At 39.9% G+C, this 22,894-nt stretch overlaps 2 protein-coding genes across 2 annotated transcripts in view; both read left to right on the plus strand.

The window, feature by feature from the left end:
* evi5l (ecotropic viral integration site 5 like) overlaps positions 1-15,001 on the plus strand; it is a 34,986-nt gene extending 19,985 nt beyond the window's left edge. The window contains exons 12-20 of the mRNA XM_041035816.1: positions 14-46; positions 942-1,082; positions 4,387-4,503; positions 4,964-5,104; positions 5,207-5,383; positions 5,737-5,883; positions 6,322-6,417; positions 6,582-6,677; positions 10,144-15,001. Of these exons, the coding sequence (XP_040891750.1) occupies positions 14-46; positions 942-1,082; positions 4,387-4,503; positions 4,964-5,104; positions 5,207-5,383; positions 5,737-5,883; positions 6,322-6,417; positions 6,582-6,677; positions 10,144-10,461 (1,266 nt within the window). The 3' untranslated portion in view covers positions 10,462-15,001. The remainder of the gene's footprint in view (positions 1-13; positions 47-941; positions 1,083-4,386; positions 4,504-4,963; positions 5,105-5,206; positions 5,384-5,736; positions 5,884-6,321; positions 6,418-6,581; positions 6,678-10,143) is intronic.
* A 1,938-nt stretch (positions 15,002-16,939) lies between these two features.
* Positions 16,940-22,553, plus strand: LOC121180421 (zinc finger protein Gfi-1-like). Its single transcript, XM_041035817.1, has 6 exons — positions 16,940-17,283; positions 20,053-20,361; positions 20,539-20,783; positions 21,361-21,486; positions 21,599-21,764; positions 21,931-22,553. The coding sequence occupies exons 2-6, from the start codon at positions 20,100-20,102 to the stop codon at positions 22,107-22,109; spliced, it is 978 nt and encodes a 325-aa protein (XP_040891751.1). The 5' UTR covers positions 16,940-17,283; positions 20,053-20,099; the 3' UTR covers positions 22,110-22,553.
* The last annotated feature ends 341 nt before the right edge of the window (positions 22,554-22,894 follow it).

Genomic DNA, 22,894 nt, shown 5'->3' on the forward strand with positions numbered 1-22,894 from the left:
TGTGGCGCTGTAGGAGAGTGCTGCTCTGGCAGACAGATTGATACAGGTAGAGTACTGTAAACCACTTTCCCACTGACCTCGCTGTCCTCCTCCTCTTTCTGCTCTCCTGCACTTTTTCTCTCCCTCTTCTTAACAATAACAGCCAAAAGTGCATGAACGAATATTGTTTATGTTGTACATCAGTCCAGTCCAGTCCACAAGACCGTCCTGTAACCCCTGAATGCATGTACATGTATGTTATTTATCCATTTTAATATGAGGTTGTACAATCCCTGCATGTGGCATGTAAAAGTTTATTATTACAACTATTACTATTACACATTTTTAATATAAATGCCTGTAATTTATCAGAATTAAAATCGACAAAATATCCTGTATATTAAACATTTTGAGAAACACAGTTATTTGCTTTTTTTGCTGAGAGTTAGATAAGAATTGGCTCATGTCTGTCAGGAGACAGTTAGCTTAGCTTTGCATAGAGACTGCGAAGAAGGGGAAACAGCCTGGCTCTGTCCAAAGGTAACAAAATCCACCTATCAGCACCTGTAAAGCTCAGTCATTAACATGTTGTATCTTGTTTGCTTAATTTGTAGAAAAAAAACATTAAGACAGCACATTGTGGTTTTACAGGGTCAATTAGGGCAGTTTCTTGGCTGGTTGCAGTCCCAGGCAGTGAGCTTCAGAGATGTCAGATATTGGTCTTCTCAGCTAACTCTTGGCAAGAAAGCATATAAACTTATTTTATAAAATGCTGAACTGTTCCTTTTAAGGCTTAAATAAATCTGTACCATGTAGCAAAGTTCCCCTTACTCATAATAATGTTGCGTTCCCTGGATGCCCAGAATGACCCTTTTCCCTACTTTGGTATATAGTCTGCATTTTAAGGTTTTAACTCCACAGCTGATGTTGATCCCCTGTCCCTCTCTGACGTGCTCTTCCAGGGTCAAGTGACGAGGGCACAGGAAGCAGAGGAGAACTACGTGATCAAGCGGGAGCTGGCGGTGGTGAGGCAGCAGTGCAACACAGCCAGCGAGAGCCTCGAGAAAGCGCAGGACACCATCAGAGAGCTGCAGCAACAGAGGGTAAACACCAGCCCAGAATCTGTGCTCAAACACTGTAGTAGCAATATAATAAATGTTTAATGAATAGGGGATTTATGCAGTAAAAAAATCTCTCATGACAAAGGCAGTTAATTTCATTATCTCTGTTAAATTTATTTGGTAAGGGGTCAAGGTCATCATGAGGTCAAGAGCTAGTTAACTAATTTCAAAATCTGGGCAGCTTTTGTGTTTAAAATCACACATCCTCATTCAGTTGTTGGTAAAAAAAAAAAAGACAAAACTAAAATGTCAGGATCGTGTGAAAGTGTAAAAATAGAGGAAATACTGAAAAACCCATTTTTCAATCTTAATTATGTAAAGGACTTGTTGGACTTTCTGGGAAATAGACGTATTCTCTTTTTTTGCTAATGAGGAAATTAAGTCCATTGGTTAAATGTAAAGTGAGAACCAGCAGCCAGTTAGCTTAGCTTAGCCCAAAGACTAGAAACTAGCCTGGCTCGTTTTTCTCATCTCAACTCCCGACAAGAAAGCAAAAAAAAAAGCATTTCCCCAAATTTTGAACTATTCCTTTAATAACAAACATAATGTTGACAGATTCATTGGCCCAAGAAAGTTCAGATTTCTCTTAAAGATGTCAAGTCATCTTCAACATACAGTTTGTCCTAGGTCAGATTCAAAGTAAACAGCATTTGACTTGAATGAACTAATTGCAACACTGATTGTCTTAAGACTTCAGTGGAAATATGTAGAAGTGTAACTGTGTGCAACACAAGCCACCAAAACATAAGATCCGTTTTGCAACCCACTAACAGGGAATGTGTGCTTGTCCTTACAACAACTTTGCTTTCAAAATTAACAACAATTAATTTTGCTTTTGCAAAGAAATGCTCAGCTTTAATCAGATACGGTGTAATTTACCTATTTAATTTCTCAAGAGTCTTTGAGTATTTTTTTAAAAAGTATGTTATTGTCCTTAGTGGGAGTCGTAGAAATATTTACAGAAGGAGATAAAATAATGTGTAACTTGAGAAAATAACCAATAAATAATATAAAGCATTCACATGAAAAACAAATAAGAGAACAAGTGAGTTGTAAGAGGATTTAGGAAGCATTTTGTTGTAGATTACTATTTTTCTGTGTCATGTAGACGACAAGAGCCAGCAATGTTAAGATGAGGTTTTTCTAAAAACAAAATAAAAAGGCTTGTAAAACTTTGTAGTGTGCTGGTTCAGTTTAAGAACAATTTCATATATGGGGGTAAAGTAATTAATAAATATTAAAGTTTAAAAAAAAAGTAGATTTTTGGAGCATTGCTTTGACCCTGCGAAATAGTCCTATAACATTATTGTCAGATGTTGTGTCTCATAGCGTGCATCAGTTTATCAAAATCAGAACAGAAGTGTCTTTGTTTATTGACCTGCAACTGAATTTGGTTTTGATCTTTTTCTTACTCCATTTTCATTTGTGCTCAACAAAGACTCGCACAATCATGTTTACACGCGACGCTTAGAGGAAATGAGTGACTTCAAAGTTCAGCGTACAGAGACTCATACAGTTAGCGTTTGGACACTTTTGTTATGAATTTAAATGAAGCAACTAGATGGTTATCGTGCTTACGGTCAATTGTAATCTTGGATGTTCTACAATTTTCACCCAACATGGATGCGACTACCTTCAAAACCTTCAAACACCCTGAGAGCTGGAAGTCGTGGTTATCATTTCATTTGAAGTTCAATGTGCTGAAATAGAACCAGAAAATGTGACAGTCAAAATACGTATGGGCTTCACTGCATTAGGCCTGAGGAATACCTTGAAGTTTAAAAACTTTATTTTTGGTAGCTGCTGATATTCAGTGATTCAGTTACTTTTACTAAAGTGTCTGAAAACTCTCTCCACCAGTGGATTTTGAATTCATTTGGATTCATTCATATATGCCCAGGAGACTGAATAATCTTCTCTGCCTATATGTGATTTCTAGAAATAATGCCTGTTCTGTTTGTCCAGCTACCACTTTTCTGTCCTTGGCAAAAAAAGACTCTTGTGGTCAAGACCAGTTGTCTTTATAAAGGGATTTACAGTTAAAATGTACCTCAACAATTCACTTTCTGTGACAATATGTCTGGAAAAGAAAATCCATCGCACTTCTTTTTTTTTTCTAATTCTACATACATTCACACAGAATGAAGAGCAAGCTAAAGTGTTAAAGCGTTACCTTAAAAAGAAACACTGAAGTACTGATTTAATATTTAGACCTTAGAAATGTTGCCATTGTGATAGGTGATTTTATTCCAGCACAGACAACCCACACCCATCACCCTCCAGAGTTCACACACCTCCAGACGCTCACGGTTCTCTTTGATAACCAAGACTGAGATGCCCGAAATGACAAACCGAGACTCTTTAACTCACGCTATGTACTTGCCCAATTTAAAGCTTTTGAATTTTGCCTCATAGGAAAGTAGTTTTTTTTTCCGCTCAGCCTTCTCTCTTTTTCTGCTGCTCTCACAACTGTGACGTTGTAGTTTCACTTTGATGTGGTGACATGAAAATGTACAGTAGCTGTCTATATTCTGACATCACTCTGAGTCAGTGGGACAAGAGTGTCGCTTAATACCAACTTCATTTTGTTGATCAGCAATTTTGAAATGGGGTACTTGACAGACGTGCTAACTGCTGGGAACATCAGTCACAGAACAGAAAAATTGACTGACATTGTTTGGGCCTCAGACAAAATCAGAAGCCTTTAACAGCTTTTGTTTTGTTACTGTAGGCAAATAATCATCACTGGGGAGAAAATGGCCTGTTGTAATCAATGGTCTTGATTTAGTTGTTACAGAAATGAGGAATAGCGCAATAACTCTTGTTTGATTTGTGGCCGCAGCCTCGGAATCCAGTGCATTGCTGCAAATTTCCTGCTGCCTTCCCCAAATGTAGCTTGTGTGCAGAAAACGTTTTCTCCACTTTGATGACTATGTTAGCTCTCAGAAAAGAATGAAAAAGGGGAGACAAGGAGTCAGGAGTCCGTGACAGTGTGTGAATACTCAACTTGCTGTCAGAAGAAACAGAAAGAGAAAGAAAGAGAAGGAGATGTAACAGCAACTTCTGACAAAATTCACACCCACTGAAGAACTGTTATAATTTTAACTGAGCGGAAGCCCTTGTCATGACAGACTTCACAAACTAGTCTGCATTTGACCAGAAAGTGAATACCAACCCAAACAAGGTCCACTGGTGGATCAACAAAATGATAAAATGTGCTGTTAGAATTTTGACCTGGGACCTGGGATAGAGCATAGCTGTGTAACACCAGTGATGTTTGTCTCAGTACACAGAGCCGTTTGTGAGCAGCCTGCAGACCCAGCTGGAGCAGTCCAGACTGCGAGAGGCTGAGCTGCTCGGAGCGCTGAAGGAAATGCAAGACAAGGTGCTGGACCTGGAGAAGGTGGGATAACTGACATACGTTTTAGTGTGCGAGAGAAAGCGGAGTGTGAACAACGAGCAGAGACAGCAGGCGCGGATCTGTGAATGTGTGAAAGATTATTTTACAGTAAACAGTAAAAGTGTTAATTCAGATGAAATAAACAGGCTTATTTGAGGTTTCAAGGTTTCGGTTTTACTTCAGGAGGTGTTAGGACGCAACAGCTCTTCCTCCTTTTAATGTTGGTTTTCCTGTAATGTAAAACTGAAAGCTAGAAAAGGCAAATGTCGATGATTGCTTGCTCAATTTTTTTTTAAATATTACTGGAATGCTTTCTAATTTTTAATCATGCATGCAATCTCTGTTTGTTGGCAGTATTTCCACCACTTTGCTAGTATCCATTCCACAGCCATTTCTACCTTTGCTAACATCACCACAGAATAGTTAGTCTTAAACTAAAATCATGATACGTTCGTCCATCCAGAGGAGCAGTTGCCTGCCTGATGAGAACAACATGGCAGCTCTGCAGGAGGAGGTGAAGCAGATGAAGCTGAGGGAACTGGAGACGCTACGCTCCTTCAGAGAGATGCAAGACACTGTCACTGAGCTCAACCAGCGCTGGCAGGTAATGCACACAAACTTGTGCCGTTTCTCTATAGACTACATGTGTGTGCATGTTCATGTGTCCGGGAGTTACACCTGTTCGCTGTTCGTTCTGTTTGTGCAGCACCACATGTCCCGTGGCAGCAGCACTGGCGGTGGGGGTGGCCACTGGAAGGAATCACCGAAGAAGAACGCCATGAACGAGCTGCAGGACAAACTGATGACGGTCAGACTGAGAGAGGCTCAGGCCCAGGCGGAGCTCCGGGAGGTCAAACTAAAAGTCCTGCAGCTGGAGAGCCAGGTCAGACACACTGCACGACTACACACTGTCAGTCAGGCATAGAGGCTGTACAAACAGTCAAGTTCTATTCTTACATACACAGATGTGATACAGTGGGGCAAAAGTCAGTGCCATTCATTTTGTTTCAAGCATCAGAACAGTGCTAGTAAACATGAAAAAAGTAGATCATTAGACAATTAAGAGTAATACATTACAAGCAGTATTTTTTTCTGTTAACTGGACAAAATGAGTCATTTTGTGACATGTTTTTACAGTTTCCTTATATTTCACAGACTAAATAATCTATTACTTAATCAGGAAAACATTGGTTGTGGCCCTACTCACCCTCTCACCTTTGGCATTCTTCGATCTAGAACCAGATCCACAGCAAGTTGATTGGTCGCCATGAGCAGGAACGCTCTGCCCTGCAGGACCGGCTCCAGATGCTGGCCAATCAGAACAAAGCTCTCCAGGCCCAGCTAAACGAGATGAAAAGGAAGCAGGCCGAGTCCGACTGCAAGGTCTGGATGGATAGGAGAGAGAGAGAGAGAGAAAGAGGAGGATAAGGAGTTAGCAAGAGGGGGGAAATGGTACATGAGAGAAAGGCTGATTGGTGGAAAGAGCCGCATTTTCCTGTTCCACCTTAATGAAACGTAAAATATATGAACATACTTTAATGACGCACTTATAACTAGATGGGAATATAGATTTAAAAAATGGGCAGAATCTGAGTATAACTTCTGGGTTTCCTGTCCACAAAAGAAGGACAAGAATGATTGATGCCTGGAATGAGAGATGGAGGACAGAGCAGGACATACAGTAGATGGAGAGACTGCGACAGTTGATGATGTATCATCAGTATCCCTCACTCCAGTACATCATTGTCATGGAATGCCATCATCTCTCTCTCTTTCTCTTTCTTTCTTTCAACCCTTCTCCCTCTCCACTCATACATGTAGAGTAAAGAGGAGGTGATGGCAGTGCGACTGAGGGAAGCAGACAGTATGGCTGCCGTGGCTGAGCTCAGGCAGAAGATCGCTGAACTCGAGATACAGGTGTGTGTTTACGTGCCTCTGTGTCTCCATGGATGCATCCTTGCTCAGGCATATAATCTGTCTATGTAGACGTTTGGATGAAATGATTTTGTTCATCCAAGCCTGTCCTGTTTTAATAGGATTGTAACAGTAAAGAGACTCTGTGTGTCAAATGTGTTTTTCAGAAGGAGGAAGGGCTGATCCAGGGCCAGTTGAACCATTCAGACTCCAGGCAGTACATCACCCAGCTGCGGGACCAGATCGCTGAGCTCAAGAATGAGGTTGGACACACACACATACATACATTTCAACCGAAAAGGGCACTATTTACAAGGTTTCGTTATACAAATTTGGCACTAGGAACCTGTGCCACATATAGCATTCTAAGTATCAATACTACATCCAGATAAATTACAAAAGAAAAAAAAAGGTTTGGTGGCAAGAACACTAAGTAGTGTCCGTTGTAGCGTTACAGTGTTGCTTTGTAACATCTCTGCACGTTTGTTTTCTTTGATGAATGTGTCCTATGAATGTCCAACAAACAAATCAGCAAACACAGACATGTGAAAACATAACCTCCTTGGCAGAGGTGATAATCAGTACTTGCAGCCCTTGTCTTTCCATCTGTCAGAAGCCCAGATTGTAAAAACAACAATCAGGCTTCACTTTTCGTTTCAGTTAGTCCCTTCAGTCCGACATTGTGTTGATGTTGACACGTGGACGGGGTTCTTTGGTTTTGTTTTGCCCCAGCTAATCAGTGGCGAATCACGTATCCATCCTGTTGGTGTGATCTTCAGTCGACACAGAAAGCTGTGGTAACAGTGGCTAGGAGGAGTTAGCATAAAGGTTTTCACAGTGATCAGAGAAATATGTCGACATAAGAGCTTACGTCTGTGTACAATAACTCGTATGGCTGTCTGTCGCCATTTTTCTGGCCCTGAATGTAGTCAGGTGTCTGTGTCAGGAATATAACATCTCCTCTCTTAATTTCACTGACTAAGCTGTGATTGGTCCACTGTTTCTCCAGCTGGCAGAAACAGCCGTTAATAGGCACAACACCAGACCTATTTGAATCCAATCTTCTGTGTCTAGTTGCAGTTTAGCTCCTGCAAATGTTTTTCAGTCTTGTTCGCTTACAGTGGTTACTGAAACTCATGTGGCTTTGATTTATTTCTGGTACAATAATACAGCTGACAAACGCGTAGTTAATAATTCTGTTCACGACATGTTTCTGTTGATTGATACTGCACATATGCATTCACACAAATATTCTGTAGGCTTGGTAACCACCACAGAAAAATCTTGTCATCTACATGCAGCCTCACAACAGACACCACTTCCACCTTAACACAGTTGTGTCAATGTCTTTCTTGTAATGAGAGACCACTGCTCTTCCCCAGCAACTCTCTTCTCATCGTTTGGGTCTCAGTGAACTTTAATTCTGAGAGATGAGTGAATTTCAAAAGAATAAATGCGTAACAGTCTGATTTTTTTTTTTTTTTTTTTTTTACTGTCAGAGGTAAACCCACAGCTGTGTGACCTCTGAACACAGTTTTTCACACAGTCTGTCGCTGCGGGGTCAAAAGAAAAAAAATGTACAGATAGTGTAACTTGAGTTTCACTGATTTCCATGTTTTTATTTCATTTGTGAGCTACTTGTGGCCTGTCTGGGTTGTGAAGATCTTTCCAAGCCTGCTATGGAGACACTAAGTTCTCACCCAGCATACATTCAGGGTTTGTTCATTCAGAAAGTGGCAGTGCGTGACTATGAGGGAACTGTTTAAACTGAGTGAGGGGGCGGGATGAGACTGCCCTGCCTTTTACCGCTCCTCTCCTCTCTTTTCTTCTCCTCTCACCACCTTTTTTGCAAAGCAAAAAACAGTGGTTCATCAAAGCAGTGGTTTTATAAATGAGACCGAAACTTGCATGAGTACAGATGAGGAAGCAGTGAACCATTTAGAAAAATCTCAATATAGTGCTCTAAGCGATCGCCTTATGATTATGTGACATATTGACTGTGCTGATACATAATGACAGATTATATATTGTGCAGCTGGGATTATTTCAAACACATATTTATACTGCACGTTATTTATTCTGATTCAACTTGGGTTTAATTTAGCACATTCCATTTAACATTTTGACTGATATATTAATAATTATTAGTTTAAATCGTATAAACAGAAAATAGAAAATGACTCATAAAAGTCTGGCCCTGTGTTCTTCAGTTTTCTGTAGCTTGTAGAGCAGTCAGACACAGTCAAAACATTTCCATTGGTTAACCACTGGTTTCCCCCTCCCCCCTACCCTGCAGCTTGCCTCAGCGTATGATAGGGGGAAAACTAAAACCTCTGAGATTTGTCATGAGTCACTGTGGTACATGCAAGATTAACACGCGAAAAGCATGCATGTGTAGATAAACTATGGCCGTAGCTGTTCTGTAAGGAAAGAGCAGCCACAATAACCTGATAGCTGGAGTTGAGCGATGGAAGGGAAACATACAAATGAATCTTATTTTTGAAATAGTTTTTTGATCTTGTACTGTTATGTTTTTTATTTAGTCCTCCCACCTGACATCAAAGTCAGGTGAGAAACCTCCAGTGCTCTGATTTAGCTGTAAAGACCCCACCGCCCTATTTGCACAACCTCTAAATGGTAAGCAGGATACAGATCAGTGGGTTTCACATGTTTTTTTTTCCCACCTGACAACATCTTAAAAAAATTCCCAGCACCTGACGTTTAATGCTTTTGCTAAAACTCATCTAACAGATTTAACACAGTTTATAGACTATTACTTCTTTCTTTTTTCATTATTTTTAATATTGAAAATAAAGACTACCAAATCCTTGAATTCTCGCAACTCACTGCTGATGTTTTGAAACCCACTTGAGTTTCAATAGAGAGATGTGAGAATCTGGGATGTTTTTATACCTTACCACTTATACTGATGTACTATTGAGTTTCTACAGAAACAAGGCATCATCAGTGTCATATTTGCAGATGTTTCAGTGGAAATATGAAAGCTATTGATGACACCACTGTAAGTTTCTTTTGGTGTTTTCCCTCTTTGAAATATAATTTTTGCCTTCTTGTTTACTTAAACCTGAAGTAAACAAAAACTACACAAACCCAACAGATAGTCAATAAATGTTCTAACAAGTCTTCCTCTTCCCATTTCTCCTTCCTCCTCCTTTCATAATGACACAAGCAGTGTTATACAACACTTTCCCCTTTATACCATACACTTCCATTATATTTTCAGGTTGTCAGTCCATCTGTCCATCCCGTTCTCATGAGTGTGATATGTCATGAACGGTTTGAGGGAGTTTCTTCAAATTTTGCACAAACAGCCACTTGGACACACGGATGAACTCATTAGGATTTGGTTGGTAAAGGTCAAGGTCGCTGTGACCTTACAAAACATGTTCTTTTTTTCTGAAAAAGCTTTTATCGTTTTCAAAATGAAGCTCTATATTTACGAGCCATTTTTAAAGATTTGCGTCTTCAGCAGGAATGATTGGGCCGGGAGCTGAGAGTCACAGACAGGGAAGTGAAGAAGACAGTATTGAGGGACAGACTAACACAGTGTTTGTCTGGTTTTTCCTTGAAACCTTTCATTTATTGAAACATAACATACATAATAATCTTATCCTTTAAACACCGGGCCTTCCTGATTTCAGCAGAATGAAATATAGACAAAACCTTCCTGTAGGACCCACAAAATTAAACCCTCCTCTCTGTATTCAGATCAGGCAGTTGCGAGGGCAGAAGGGAGCCCCCAGCTCCAGGGTCAGCAGTGGAGGCATAAGTACCAACTACCAGGACCTCTGCCTAGCCAGCCCCGCCTCTGCTGAGGGGGACTACCTGAGCTCAGATGAGGACCTTCTTCCAAGCCCATTGCCTCCCAACGCCCTCTACCCCACCCTGTCCGGTCCGTGTCACCCATCTGCCCGCCTCGACAGCGAGGGCAGCACGGACAGCGAGGCGGAGGAGCGCATGCGGACACACCCAGACCCACAGCAGTTGTACGGCAGCATGGTGTGCGCAGAAGGGCTGGATAATTGAGACCTGGAATGGGTGCAAAGATTCCATTGGATTTCTTTGACCTAAAGAGACGCTGGAGCACTACAGGACAGAACTGCTACTGTATACCAGGACTGTATTATCCAATCCAGTCCTCCTCCTCGGTTTTTCCAGTGTTTACCTTTTACTTGATGCAGACATAATGGCATTGATTGGACCTCTTTTGGTCATCACTACCTGTAGTCTCCGCTCCCATTACTGCCTCCACCACCTTGTTCCCCTCAGTGTCCGTTCCCTGTCAGTGAGGTAATATAAAGCCTCTCTCCTTGTTCCCACATGTAACTGTCTGTCAAAATACATATCCATCCAAACACAAACATATAACACACAAACAAACTGAGTCTGGACCAGAAAGGCCGTTGCTGCTCGCTGCTCGAGATCAACCACGGGACCCGTATCTGTGATCATGATGAGGAGTGACACACGGGTAGACAGACAGAAAAGAACTAGTCCCTCTCCTTGTAAACTGAATAAGACACTTGACTCACTGTACGCTCTGTCTACCCTTATATAAGTCTCCTTCCTAATTGGTTCAGAGTTAAATATATCTTTATCCTATCTTTTCCCTTTTTATGGCTTTCTTTAGAAAGAAACACATCCATCCTCACTGCCTTCAGAAAAAAAAAACTTGCATCAGCTATCCATTCACAGAAGAAAATTCAAAATGGTGATGAGTATGAGGAGGAAAGGTGCAGTGTAGGAACATGTACACATCAAACTATCAGAAGGTGGCATTGATAAGTGATTCATGAACACTTTAACATACTAAATGTGTGTGTTGTCTTCGTCTGTGGCTTGCAGAAAATGCGAAGGCAAGCAAGTTAATACAACAGCTCATGTCAAAACATATTCACCATAACCTGCAAAAAAGGAAGGAAGATACTCAATGTTGCCAAATCTTTTGTTTTTAAATTATTTAAATGTTGTAATTTATTTTGATATTTTTTTATTTTTTATATATCTATATGAAACAATAGGAGCGTAGAGATACCGACAGAGGCCAAACTTTCTACAGCGTCCTTTGTGCCAACTAGTCGTCTGTTGCAGGTTTACTGTGACACTGAGCGTTTCAGAGACAGAAAAAGTGCTGCTATGATTTTTGAATTTTACTTTTATTTTGTTCTTTCTCTTGTTTTTCTTTTAATCTTTGTGAGCAGTTTAACATGATTACTCCTTGCAGCTTCTCAACATCTATCTTTGATGGGAACCACACGGTTTCCTTCAAAACCTAAACACTATCATTGTGTAAGTAAGTGTGAGTTAAAGTTTGACATTTTGGGAACTATGTTTGCTCTCAGGCAGACAGCTGTGAAGGCTGAACCCCACCCCCACTCCCTCGAATTGTGCCCACAAGTGGTAAAATGTTAAATGCTAAAACATAGAGTAACACTGGCACAAGTAAAGAAAAAGCTAAACTGTCTAAGTTACATAGCAAATTTTGCTAACATTAGCTAACACCAACAGCTAACATAGGCCAACATAAGCTAAGGGTCACACCAGACCAAGTGAGGCTATAGCAGCTAGTAAAATTAATTTGTAAAATAATTATTCTTTCCTCTTTGAAGAGCTATTGTTTTTTTGTCGCTTTAAACAAAGCAGATATGTGCTCACTAATGAGCTTTAGAGGTACCGGTAGCCTTTGGCTAAAGCTTGGCTAGCTGTTGCCCCCCTGTATCCATATCTTTATGCTAAGCTAAGCTAACCATCTCCCAGCTGTAGTTTCATGAATATCAAGCAGATATTAGAGTGGTATCAGTCCTTTCATCTAAGCAAGTAAACATATTTCCCAAAATGTCAGACTGTTCCTTGAATTGTCTTACAAGCAAAAACCCAGGTAACAGTGCTGATCTGGAATCACCAGTTCATGCTCTCATATCACCTTCTGACAACTAAAACTGCAGCATGTGGGATAACGAAAGTGGAGGGTGTAGTTCATATTGTAAGGACGCCAACGAAAAGGCTGTCTTCATGACTGGAGAGCGTGTGGGTGGAAAATATTTTACATATCAAACATTAATATATTCTGTGTAGAAAAAAGGGTGTAAATGTATGGAGAAATATGAAATATACAGCGTGACAGGAACAAAAGTATATAAACAAGATTTAAAACTATCATTGTCAGTCAAGTCTTACTGAAGACAGTGAGAAGAAGAGTGTGTATTGTTTCTCAGACAGGGTGTCATGTACAGCAATGGTCTCTGCTTTTTGCACTACAAAGAAGGAGAAACTCTCTGCTCATGATATGAGGCAGTGAGAGATGGTTTGGATTAATGAATTCATGGTGGGATCATTTCTTATTGTATTTAGCTCGGAGGGACCTTAACGTGATCTAAGAACTTTGCTGCAAGATTAACCGTCCAGACTTTGCATTGTGCTTCATTATTCCTTGGACTGATGTTAGAGGATTTTCTCAAAGTTCTCTGAAGGCCCACTTTATGCTTCACAGTTCTTTTTTGTGCAATAGAAATGAAAGAATGGTAAAGCAGACTATCGTTGCCATCCTCTCAGAAATAAGGAAATTGGATTTCCAGTCATGGCCGTCTAAAACTAAAGAGGATGTTGGTTTGCCCACCATTCTGTTGCAAATAACAGCTTTTTAGTGGTCATTGGTGGGTGTAGTAACTGAAATCTCTACACTGGAATCAGTGTTTGGATATCATCAGACCTTTTGAGTGTTTTACAAATGGATCCAGTTGAGCTCCTTCTAGTTCTCAGTATGTACAGAATGTAGACTGGCGCCAGCTCTGTTGAGCATGAGATTTTAGCCTTTAAAGCCATTTACTTTGCGTCACAACTGGCTGAACTGGTCACTTAAAGTTATAATCCTTCAGATTTTTACTATAGGCTATCAAACCCCATTTTTCATAATAATTTTTTGCTAGCAATAGCTATTCAGTGCGGTTTCACTCTGTAATTGCCTCTTTATATAGAAGTTTTCATTGTTATTAGCAGAGTCTGTCTCTCCCTCTCCCAAGATTCAAAGGATTTGCAGGAAATTGACTGAACATGATGTGCAAGACTTAAGTCATGAGCGCTTTTCACTTAGTACAACATTCGCACATCATGAATTAAATATTACTGTTGAAAAACAGTGGGTGGGTTTCCATCCATTTGAACATTAAAAATCCTTTTTGAAAACAGTGACAGACATAAATATCAGATCTGTCTGAAGCAGTGAGGAGACTAACTTTCCTCATATTAATGCATGAAACAAACATATTTTATTTTCCATATTCCACGTTTCCATCATATTTTTAACATTTGAGGGTAGTTTGGTACTATTTGAAGTATATCATCTTGTTGTGCACTCTTCTTCTGTGATGGTTTAATCTGACTAGATGATCACAGCATTCATTTGCGTGCTCTTTTGGCGATTTTCTAGAAATTGGGTTAAAATTTGCACCATGTTCGGATGGAAACCTGGCTGTTCTTGACTATTGTCTGACTATTATTTTCATTTTCTGTATTAAAATATTGAGGTGATAAATCTCATTATTCGTTTGGCTGCACCGTAGACATACGCACAAATTGCTCTTCTTCTGTTGCATTTCTGACAGATTAACTGTTCAAAGCATGTTTCAGACTTAACTCTGGGACCTGCATCACTAAAACGTGTTTGCCATTACCACCAGTATCTATAGATTTTTGCGACTGAAATCTTAATTATCTCAGTTTGGATTCCAGTCAAAAAGTATATAAACTATTTGTCGGAAGTTTTTAGTTCAGGACTGAGTGTCCTTTCCAAAATTAAAACTAATCCGGACCCAGATCAGTGTTTAGTGTCCTTCAGCACATAAACACATCTGTACACTGCTGTTCAGTGATGGTGCTCTGTTCTCACCACTGTCTAAACACAACTCTATCTACTGTGATGAAACATTTTGATATGTTTGTAACTTACTTTTGAATATGGTACTAGCTCTCATCCTTAATGTTATTTTTATAATTGCCATTGTTTTCTCCTGCCAACAGCATTACATGAGATGACAATGATTAAACATCATAATGTGCCATAAAAGTAGGGAGATTTACACACTATGCTGAATGACTTAATGTACGTTTAACAAGGTTTTCATCAACAAATCAGCCACTACAGCCCTTCATTAAACAGCCATGTAATACAAAGTTAATTTTGCGTGGATTGAAATACAACCGAACTGTGTCGCTTCTAATTTAACATCTTGAAACTGGAACACCCAGCACGTGTTTTCCCTGATTTAAAGCAGGAAATACAACAACAACAGAGTTTTTCCTTACTGACAGTCCTCATCCTGGTTAGTCTGGTGTAGGATTTCTCAGATTTACGTGCTGTATGTGACAGCTGTTCGATATCCACAGCATTATCCCCAGGAACCTTGTCCACCCTCTCTCTTTCTCTCTTGCAGTTCAGCTGATGTTGTTGTCAAATATATTAAATGACAGTAAAGATTATATAAATTCCAGTATGATGGGGAAAAAAAATACATTTCAGTGTTCTGTATCCTATGAATGATACAAAATAAACTTTGACATTGCACCTTTGCAAAGGCCTGATTGTGTTGTTTATTTCTATGGATGATTCTTTTCTTCCCCTCAGGTCCATGTTGTCCAGGAGCCAATTACAAATTTTAACTTAGTAAAATGCTAGTTTTTACATGAAGATTAGTTGTTACTGTATATTTGTACCCTCTAACTGCCAGATGTGACTGTTGCGAGGCTAACTGACTAAAGCTAACTTTGGCCTGCTTATACATGATTTGTTTATATCTAACAGTGAAGGAGGTAACTATGAGCTATGCTGGGCATATCTGACAGTAAACTTGCTCAAAATGCTGTTAATGCCTGTTTCATGACAACTTATGGTAAAGCTTTGACCTCCGGGTCACAGCTGATAAATCACCAGTTTGAAACCAGTTAGCAGTTACTACGAACAAGGACTTTACACACAAACGTGGTAGAGCGGGTGCCACTCAATTCAGGACAGCTTGGTTTCATCAGAAACTGAAAATCTAGGATGGATTGTGGGTTTGACAGAAATAAAAGTCTCATTTCTTTTTTTAGATTAGAGCTCCTAAATTTCTCCACTCTCTGGACTTCTTCCTCTTTCAAGTGTTAACACACATTTAAAATTATGTACAGATTATGTGTTATGTGCATTGTGGACTTTTTGTGCTTGAACAGTTTAAAATGAGTCCACCTTTCTTTTTTGATGTGTTAAGTAATGTTAAGTTTTCCATTATGTCATGTCATGTTTGCCTTCAAAGCATGAATGTCACTAAACAGACCTTTAATAATGCTGACATTATATTTTCTTAAATGTCAACTAATGCAGTAGTTTCACAGTTCTTTCAGGTTTTCCTGCTCTGCCTGTGGCACTCAACCCAGGCCTATTCATGAACATTTTTTAAAACTGGGCAAAAGGTAGGAGATGAGTTATACAGCTCTTGTTACATGCACATGCAATTCAGTCTCTGAGTGATTATGCAGAAAGTTTCATGTCAATAACCTTTTCTGTATTTCTGTTTTTAGGTAATGGAAAATTGCAAGTCAGCGCTGCCTGCAGTCATCTGCTACCTCCGTCTCAAGGGCTTATCACCTAAGGAGGCCTTTGAGGCACTGATCTGACCTGATTTGGCCTCCGAGATGAAAGAAGAGCTCAGCTGTCGCCATTTTGACAGTGATGTTGACATCATTGCTGCTGTGGGCCACTTTCTGGAGGTCCACTTTCACAAAGAAGCGATCTATATGGTCCACGACCACTGCAGTAAGTGTGTAAATGTACGAGTGGATTAAATTGAAAAATAAATGTCCTAGGTTTTCTAAAATTGACTCCTTCTACCTTAAGCCACCAACTAATCAATCACCCCTTGCAGTGCATTTGTTGAGGACTATTTTCAGCCATGGATTAATGCACATTTGGCTAGACAGTGAGCTCTGTGGCACAGAGGTATAAGATACATCAGGCTTTAGCTACTTGGGATATAATTAGTAGGATTGTTTTTCTATGGGCTTTGTGGTCAAAAAGAAATATATAGAATATTTCCAGTCTCATTCTTTAAGGGAACCACAGTCAGCAAGCAGATTTATAAACAGTAAAAGTTAACTAGATAAAAAAAAAAGAAATGAAACCACTAAAAAAAGAGTTCCCCATCATTCCCAAAACATCCTGAGGTTTCTCACATTAAGCATGCAGACATACAAATGTATTCACAGTTTCTCTTGCTGTGCCTCTTTCTCATTTATGTATGCTATGGTTTCATTGAACGCTATAGAGGGGAATCTCCTGTTGCACCAGACAGCTTCTTTTAAATTTGACCTCAGTGGTCTGTTTTGAAACACAACGGTGTCAACAGAGTGTGTCAACACTTTCTGAAGAATTTTCAGCACAGTCCATCCTCTTCCTCTCGCATCAGCTTTATCTGTCTTCCCCAGATTAATCTGATGCTGTGTTTAGCCTGTGCATCACTGCAGCGCTTCCACAATGTGCGCATAAAGGTTTTAAAAAGCTTGGCAGGTTTTGTGCAGCTGCGAGTGTGTAGTGTTTGGGTTTGAGTGTGAGTGTGAGTGTGAGGAAGCAGTGTGGTTAGAGTGTCGGCTCAGAGGTATCAGAGCTGAAACACTTCCTCATCCTTATTTAATCTCATCACTGCGACCTGCAGAGAACACCAACGGCTCACGGTCCACCTCACAGCAGACTGACCTCACATGTGACACGCTGATTTTACATTGTCTGAACTAACTTGATGTAAGATTCCTGTCTCAGTAAAATTACTAGCGTGAAGTTTGTGTACGACGTTAAGAAGCACTGGGGGAATGTGAAGACTGGTGAGTATTTGCATATTTGTTTCTGAAAGCTGTCTTATTGTTTCTAGAGAGCTACTACAGAGTTGGATGCATATGTGTACACATATATGAGTGACTACGCAGAACATTCTTTTAAATGTTACATTTGTTGTAAAGGCAAATAATAATAATGTGTTTTTAAATGTAAGCAACTCGGTCAGTTATCTTATGATCATCAGAGTTCATGAACACAGCTGTTTATGAGCTGTTGCTAAATAAAACAGAGCTGTCGATTTTGTCACAACACCTTTACTCTTCTATAAATATAGTGACATGTACACACACGCTGTCGATTCATGCAGTCAGTCAGTTTTTCCTCATTTTACAGTTTTAAAAACTTAAAGAAACATGAATTTGGAGGCACATAAAAATACAACAGATCAAAAAACAAACGCATTCTTAAAAAAATTCAAAGTGTATTCAGACTGAGCTGTGGAAAAATCTAATTTAAGGACGTTTTCTTTGTTCGTCGACGAGAGAAAGTATCTTGATTAGAGACCACATTCAGTTACATGGACACACAGCTGTCTGTATGTCAACCAAAAGAACTTGTGCCTGACACACTGTGCTGTTCAGTCTAGTCAATATTCGACGTGTGAATGTGTCATCCTTCTGAATGACACAATGCAAAAAACAAAGACTTATTAACTAACATGCAAAGAAGTATATTGATGAAATGAGTATTTGACTATGTGTCATCATGCAGACTCCATCCCTCATAGCTGGATTTATCATATAAAATGTGATTTAGCTCATAAAATTTACCCTTCAAACAACTTCAACTCAAAAAAAAATCGCTGGTGTTTAAGTTTAACAGATATGTATAATGCACGTATGCATATGTACAAACCAACATACAAACAAGGAAATAAGCTACACGTAAGAAAGCTCGTCCACAAAGCAAAATCCCAAAGCGCTTTGTTTTGGCAGGATGCACAAATCTCTGGCAAGTGGAGTTACTCATTACTTTTCAAATTAAAATTTTATATTTCAAAAACACAATGCATCGTTCAAGATTAATCCACCAGTTTGCAGCCTTTTTTGCCTCATGATCCCTTATTTAAAAAAAAAAAACTGTGTGTTTTGCCTCTAAACTTCTAGATGGTTTCATTTCAATCACTGTCTGAGCTTGAAGAGGTAAAATTACCCAAAAGACCAGCAAAGATCAAAGAAAAGTTTAAAAAATAATTTTCTAAGCCATGAAACTTCTTGCAACTCTACAGATTTATCATGTGACCCTGAGGTTGGGAACCACATCATTAAAACTACCTAAGTGGATCTAAAGTAGTTAAAACTAGCTTGGACGGTACCTCAGACAATAATGTAATGGACCTTTCTGTGTCTCACTTTACATATGTCAGTAATACCAGCTTTAAACCTTATAATCTGTTACAGAGTTGACAGTAGATGAATACAAGGGAAAGTCTCAAGTTTCTTCAACTTTGAGAAGATTAAACATGCAAATATTCATGTCACCTTTTTGTGACGTCTTTTCTTGTTATGTGATCTTACACCTCAGTGTCCTCCCCTGAACTCCTCCACTGCAGCTTCACCTTTGCTCAAGTGCGAGCACTGAGTCACGAAACGCGTTGCAGTTAAAAGATATACTTGCAATCCCGATATGACTGTTCGTGTCACACTGTCACAAACCAGGCTTGTAGGAACTTCAGGTCCAAATGTCAGTTTCAATCAGACTTTGGCTGCTTTCACCTCCCAGTGCTAATGTCTCTTAGAAGAAGTTCCAAACGTGGGAGAGCCTGCCAGAGGGAAAAGAAAAAAACATGTCTGCAGCCTTTAATGTCAAGTGAGCCCCTGATGACAAAAAGGCATCTGACAGGCCACCTGGAGTTTGTCGAGCAAAATTTAAACACCCGAACCATAAGAAAAAGATTCTTGGGTCTGATGTGACAAAAACTGGCTTCTCACTTAAATGCCAAGAGATCCTGAGGGGCTGGACGGCCTGGTCAAGAATAGGGAAGGACGATCAGAGCAACACAGATAAAAATCCACAAGGAAAAACTTGTCTAGAGCGCAGACAATGTCATACAGGGCAAAGATTCAAATATCCGCTTGACACAACACAACACATATGACCAAACCAATCTCAGGATGAGATGGTTTGGAGCAAAAACCTGTGAAAAATGTCTGCACAAACCTGAAGTTCATGGTTTTACATCCAGTCTGAGAGAGCTGAAGTAAATCAGGTGTTTTAGTGTCTTTAGGTAGCAAATCTACTGGTTTTTTCCCCATCTGTAATAACAAAATGTGGAAAGGGTGAAAGGGTTACAATATATTCAGAATTACCTCTGTAATACCTCTGTAACTCTGCCAACACATTTTTTTAAATATTCTGTCTAATTATAACGCTTTTTCTGAACAGTTCCAACACCAGCATGTGCTCAGCCAATATTTGCACAGATTCAAGCTGGAAACAAATGATTGAATGTACAGTTCTGCTGCCCTCTTTTGGGCAACAAAAACATTCTCTCTAACCCTTTGGTCTTTATTTACAGTGTGTTAAATAACTAACATTGGAGAAAAAGACTAATTTCCAGTCTGTTTTTATGAGAACTACAAATGTGTTCGACTAGTAAGATTCATATAAGGAAAATGTGAATTGACGGTGTGAAATGATTCAGCTGGTCTGCTTGTGACAACAGACTGTGCCAAACTGTATTGAATTAAAGTTAGCTGGTCTTTTTTAACACATTTCTTTTTTTTTTTTTTTTTTTTTTTTTTTTTACCCTCTAGATTACTTTGATTTCGGGTGTAGAGCAGGTCTTCCTCCCTCCTGAGTGATGCCTCGTTCCTTCCTGGTGAAGCGAGGAGGGCTGCACCACCCTCGTCACACAGCACGAAGTCCCAGCCCTGGATCAACCCCAGTAACGTTCAGTCAGCTAAAGAAAAAGATGGGGTCCTGGGATACATCTTTGGAGTACTCCAGAGTAGAAACACCAAATAATAACACACTGTCCATCACATTATTGCAGCAGGGCCTTCCTGCTGCTGGTCACTCAAACTGGAGTGAGAACCTTCAGCCACCGAGTCCCAGATCTTATGGTGGGTGACAAAGCTACTTCATGTTTGTTTAATTTAGGCAGGCCCTCTATTACAAGAATGACTCAAAGGACTTTACACAGACAGAAAAAAACAAGAGATGCTTTCAAGATGGCTACAAATTTTAGCAATTCAACATAATATGCTAAATCATTTAAAAGTGTGTCTCTTTGTTCTCAGACTGTAGACCTGCTGAGCCCTGCAGTCCTGTCAACTCAAATACATTTACACCTGTGGAGAAAGTCAACTCTGGACCTCCCACACCAGCTGTATGGTCCAGACCTCGTGCGAGTTCAGGATATCCGGACAAACTGTCAGTGGGGTTGGGAGACTTGACTCAGCACCCTCACATCCTGAGGGAGACCAGGAGCAGTGGCTGCTCAAAGATCACTGCTCCGAGACAAGAGTGTCTACTCTGTGGCAAAGTATGGCTTCCATCCATTACAATAAATTATATTTGTCTTATAGGCATGCAGCAGCTCTGAAGGATTAAGACACAGCCCCATGATTGATTAATATTTGCTTTATTGGAAGAAAAATAAGTCATTATTACCTCCAAAATTATTCCCTGAACATAAAGTACAGCTGAGGCTGATGGGAACCCTCATTAGTTTTGCAGATATATGGTCATAAACAAAAGTGTTGGAGAGATTGAAATATTGACCAGATGGTGGCGCTAGAGGAAAAGTATCACTACAGGTGATAGACTACAATCTATTCAGTAGGTGATGAGATATTTCAGACCGACATTGCCATACTCCCCCAGAGCCACTCTGCTAGCATGGCTAAAAAATAAAATGTACCTTAAACAGCCAAAGATTTAACATTCAAGAGTAAAGCAGCCTCAGGGAATGTACAACAGAACTGTTTATACCTGCTTCTAAAAATTAAAAATAAAGAAAATTTCTAGAGGTGGTTTTCCCATTTTCCTCTCTCTCCTGAAGTCTACAGTTATCTCTTTAGGTTATTCACTGTTAAACTCTGTTTGTCTTGTCCTTGCAGACATTTTCATGTCTGTCAAATCTGAAGACTCACATATGTAAGAGTCATGGAAGCAGAGCACCTCTGTCAGCAGCACAGATCAAGTCCAGCAGGACAAATACTTCACTGTCACCATGCAGGGGCAAGGTCAGCATCACATTTCTTTTTATACTGAATAATCTTGTTATGACTTTGGACAATTTAATGCACATATGATGCAACACGGCTGAATCCATAACCACAGTGCCTGTTGTTTTAGGAGAGGACGTTTGGCTGTGTGGTGTGTGGAAAAGTGTTCAAGCGCTCCTCCACCCTCTCCACTCACCTGCTCATACACTCGGACACGCGGCCATATCCCTGCCAGTACTGTGGCAAGAGGTTCCACCAGAAGTCTGACATGAAGAAGCACACTTTCATACACACCGGTGGGTTTATGTTTACCCTTTGGTTGTGATGTCAAAGTCAAATTGACAGTATTGTCTGTGACTCACACTCACACTTTCTAAAATGTCAGAGCGATATCCGTTTAATCCATACAGTTTGAATACCCAAATATTCAAATGTAAGATGCGCTTTGTTTTTGTGTGCCAGGAGAGAAGCCCCATGTGTGTCAGATTTGTGGGAAGGCATTCAGCCAGAGCTCCAACCTCATAACCCACAGCCGCAAACACAGGGACGACCGGCCCCACCGCTGTCCTCACTGTCTCTACAGCTTCCAGCACAAAGTGGACCTGCGGCAGCACCAGGAGCACCACTGCACCTACCGCTGACTCTGACGCAGCCGAGTCGACGTCTTCAGCCTTTTCCGATAATCAGTGGAAATATCTTCAATGACAGAGGGCTACTACTGACTGTGTTGTTTTCATGACTGAGTCACATCTTTTATCGAAAGCTATAGTTGTTTATATTTTCGATCTAACTGTCTTTTAGGACACTGAGGAAAGAAAAATACTGTTCTTAGCCCGCTCACAGGTAACCAGAGATTACTTCATGGCTCTTGCAGCAAAACAAAGCTTGGAAGTCATAGCTAATTTGAATCTACTGTGTACCTGTTCAGTTGTAAAAATCCAAGTACTACCAACTATTTTCTCATGTGTTTAGATTTTTATACAAGGAAGTTAACAGTCATTGTTTTGTTTTGTTTTGTTTTACATTTTCATCATTTGGTTCTTAAAAAATAATGAATGTCAATACTAAAGGTGACAGACACTGAATTCAGTTCATAAGAGATGGAGTTTTGTTTCAGGGAAGTGCTGAGTATTTCCCATCTGGTCTGTCCATCTTCTCTGTCTTCTGTGGTCACGTGAGGGTAGAACTTTAACGTTTCTGTGCATCTGAACTTCCCATCTACATTGCACAGATTTACCATTATAGAAATATAAAGTTTTTAACACACATTAGTGACACTACATGCTTTCATTCTCACTTTAAAAGCATTTCAAACAAACCGCTAGAATTAATGTGGTGCATCGTATTATGTAAATGATCTAAATCCAGAGGCTGCCTCAACAACAGTGCAGTTAACTACACAATGTGGCAGTGAATATTCCTTTTC

Source organism: Toxotes jaculatrix, chromosome 4 (assembly GCF_017976425.1).
Source record: "Toxotes jaculatrix isolate fToxJac2 chromosome 4, fToxJac2.pri, whole genome shotgun sequence".
In the NCBI taxonomy this organism is placed as follows: Eukaryota; Metazoa; Chordata; class Actinopteri; family Toxotidae; genus Toxotes; species Toxotes jaculatrix.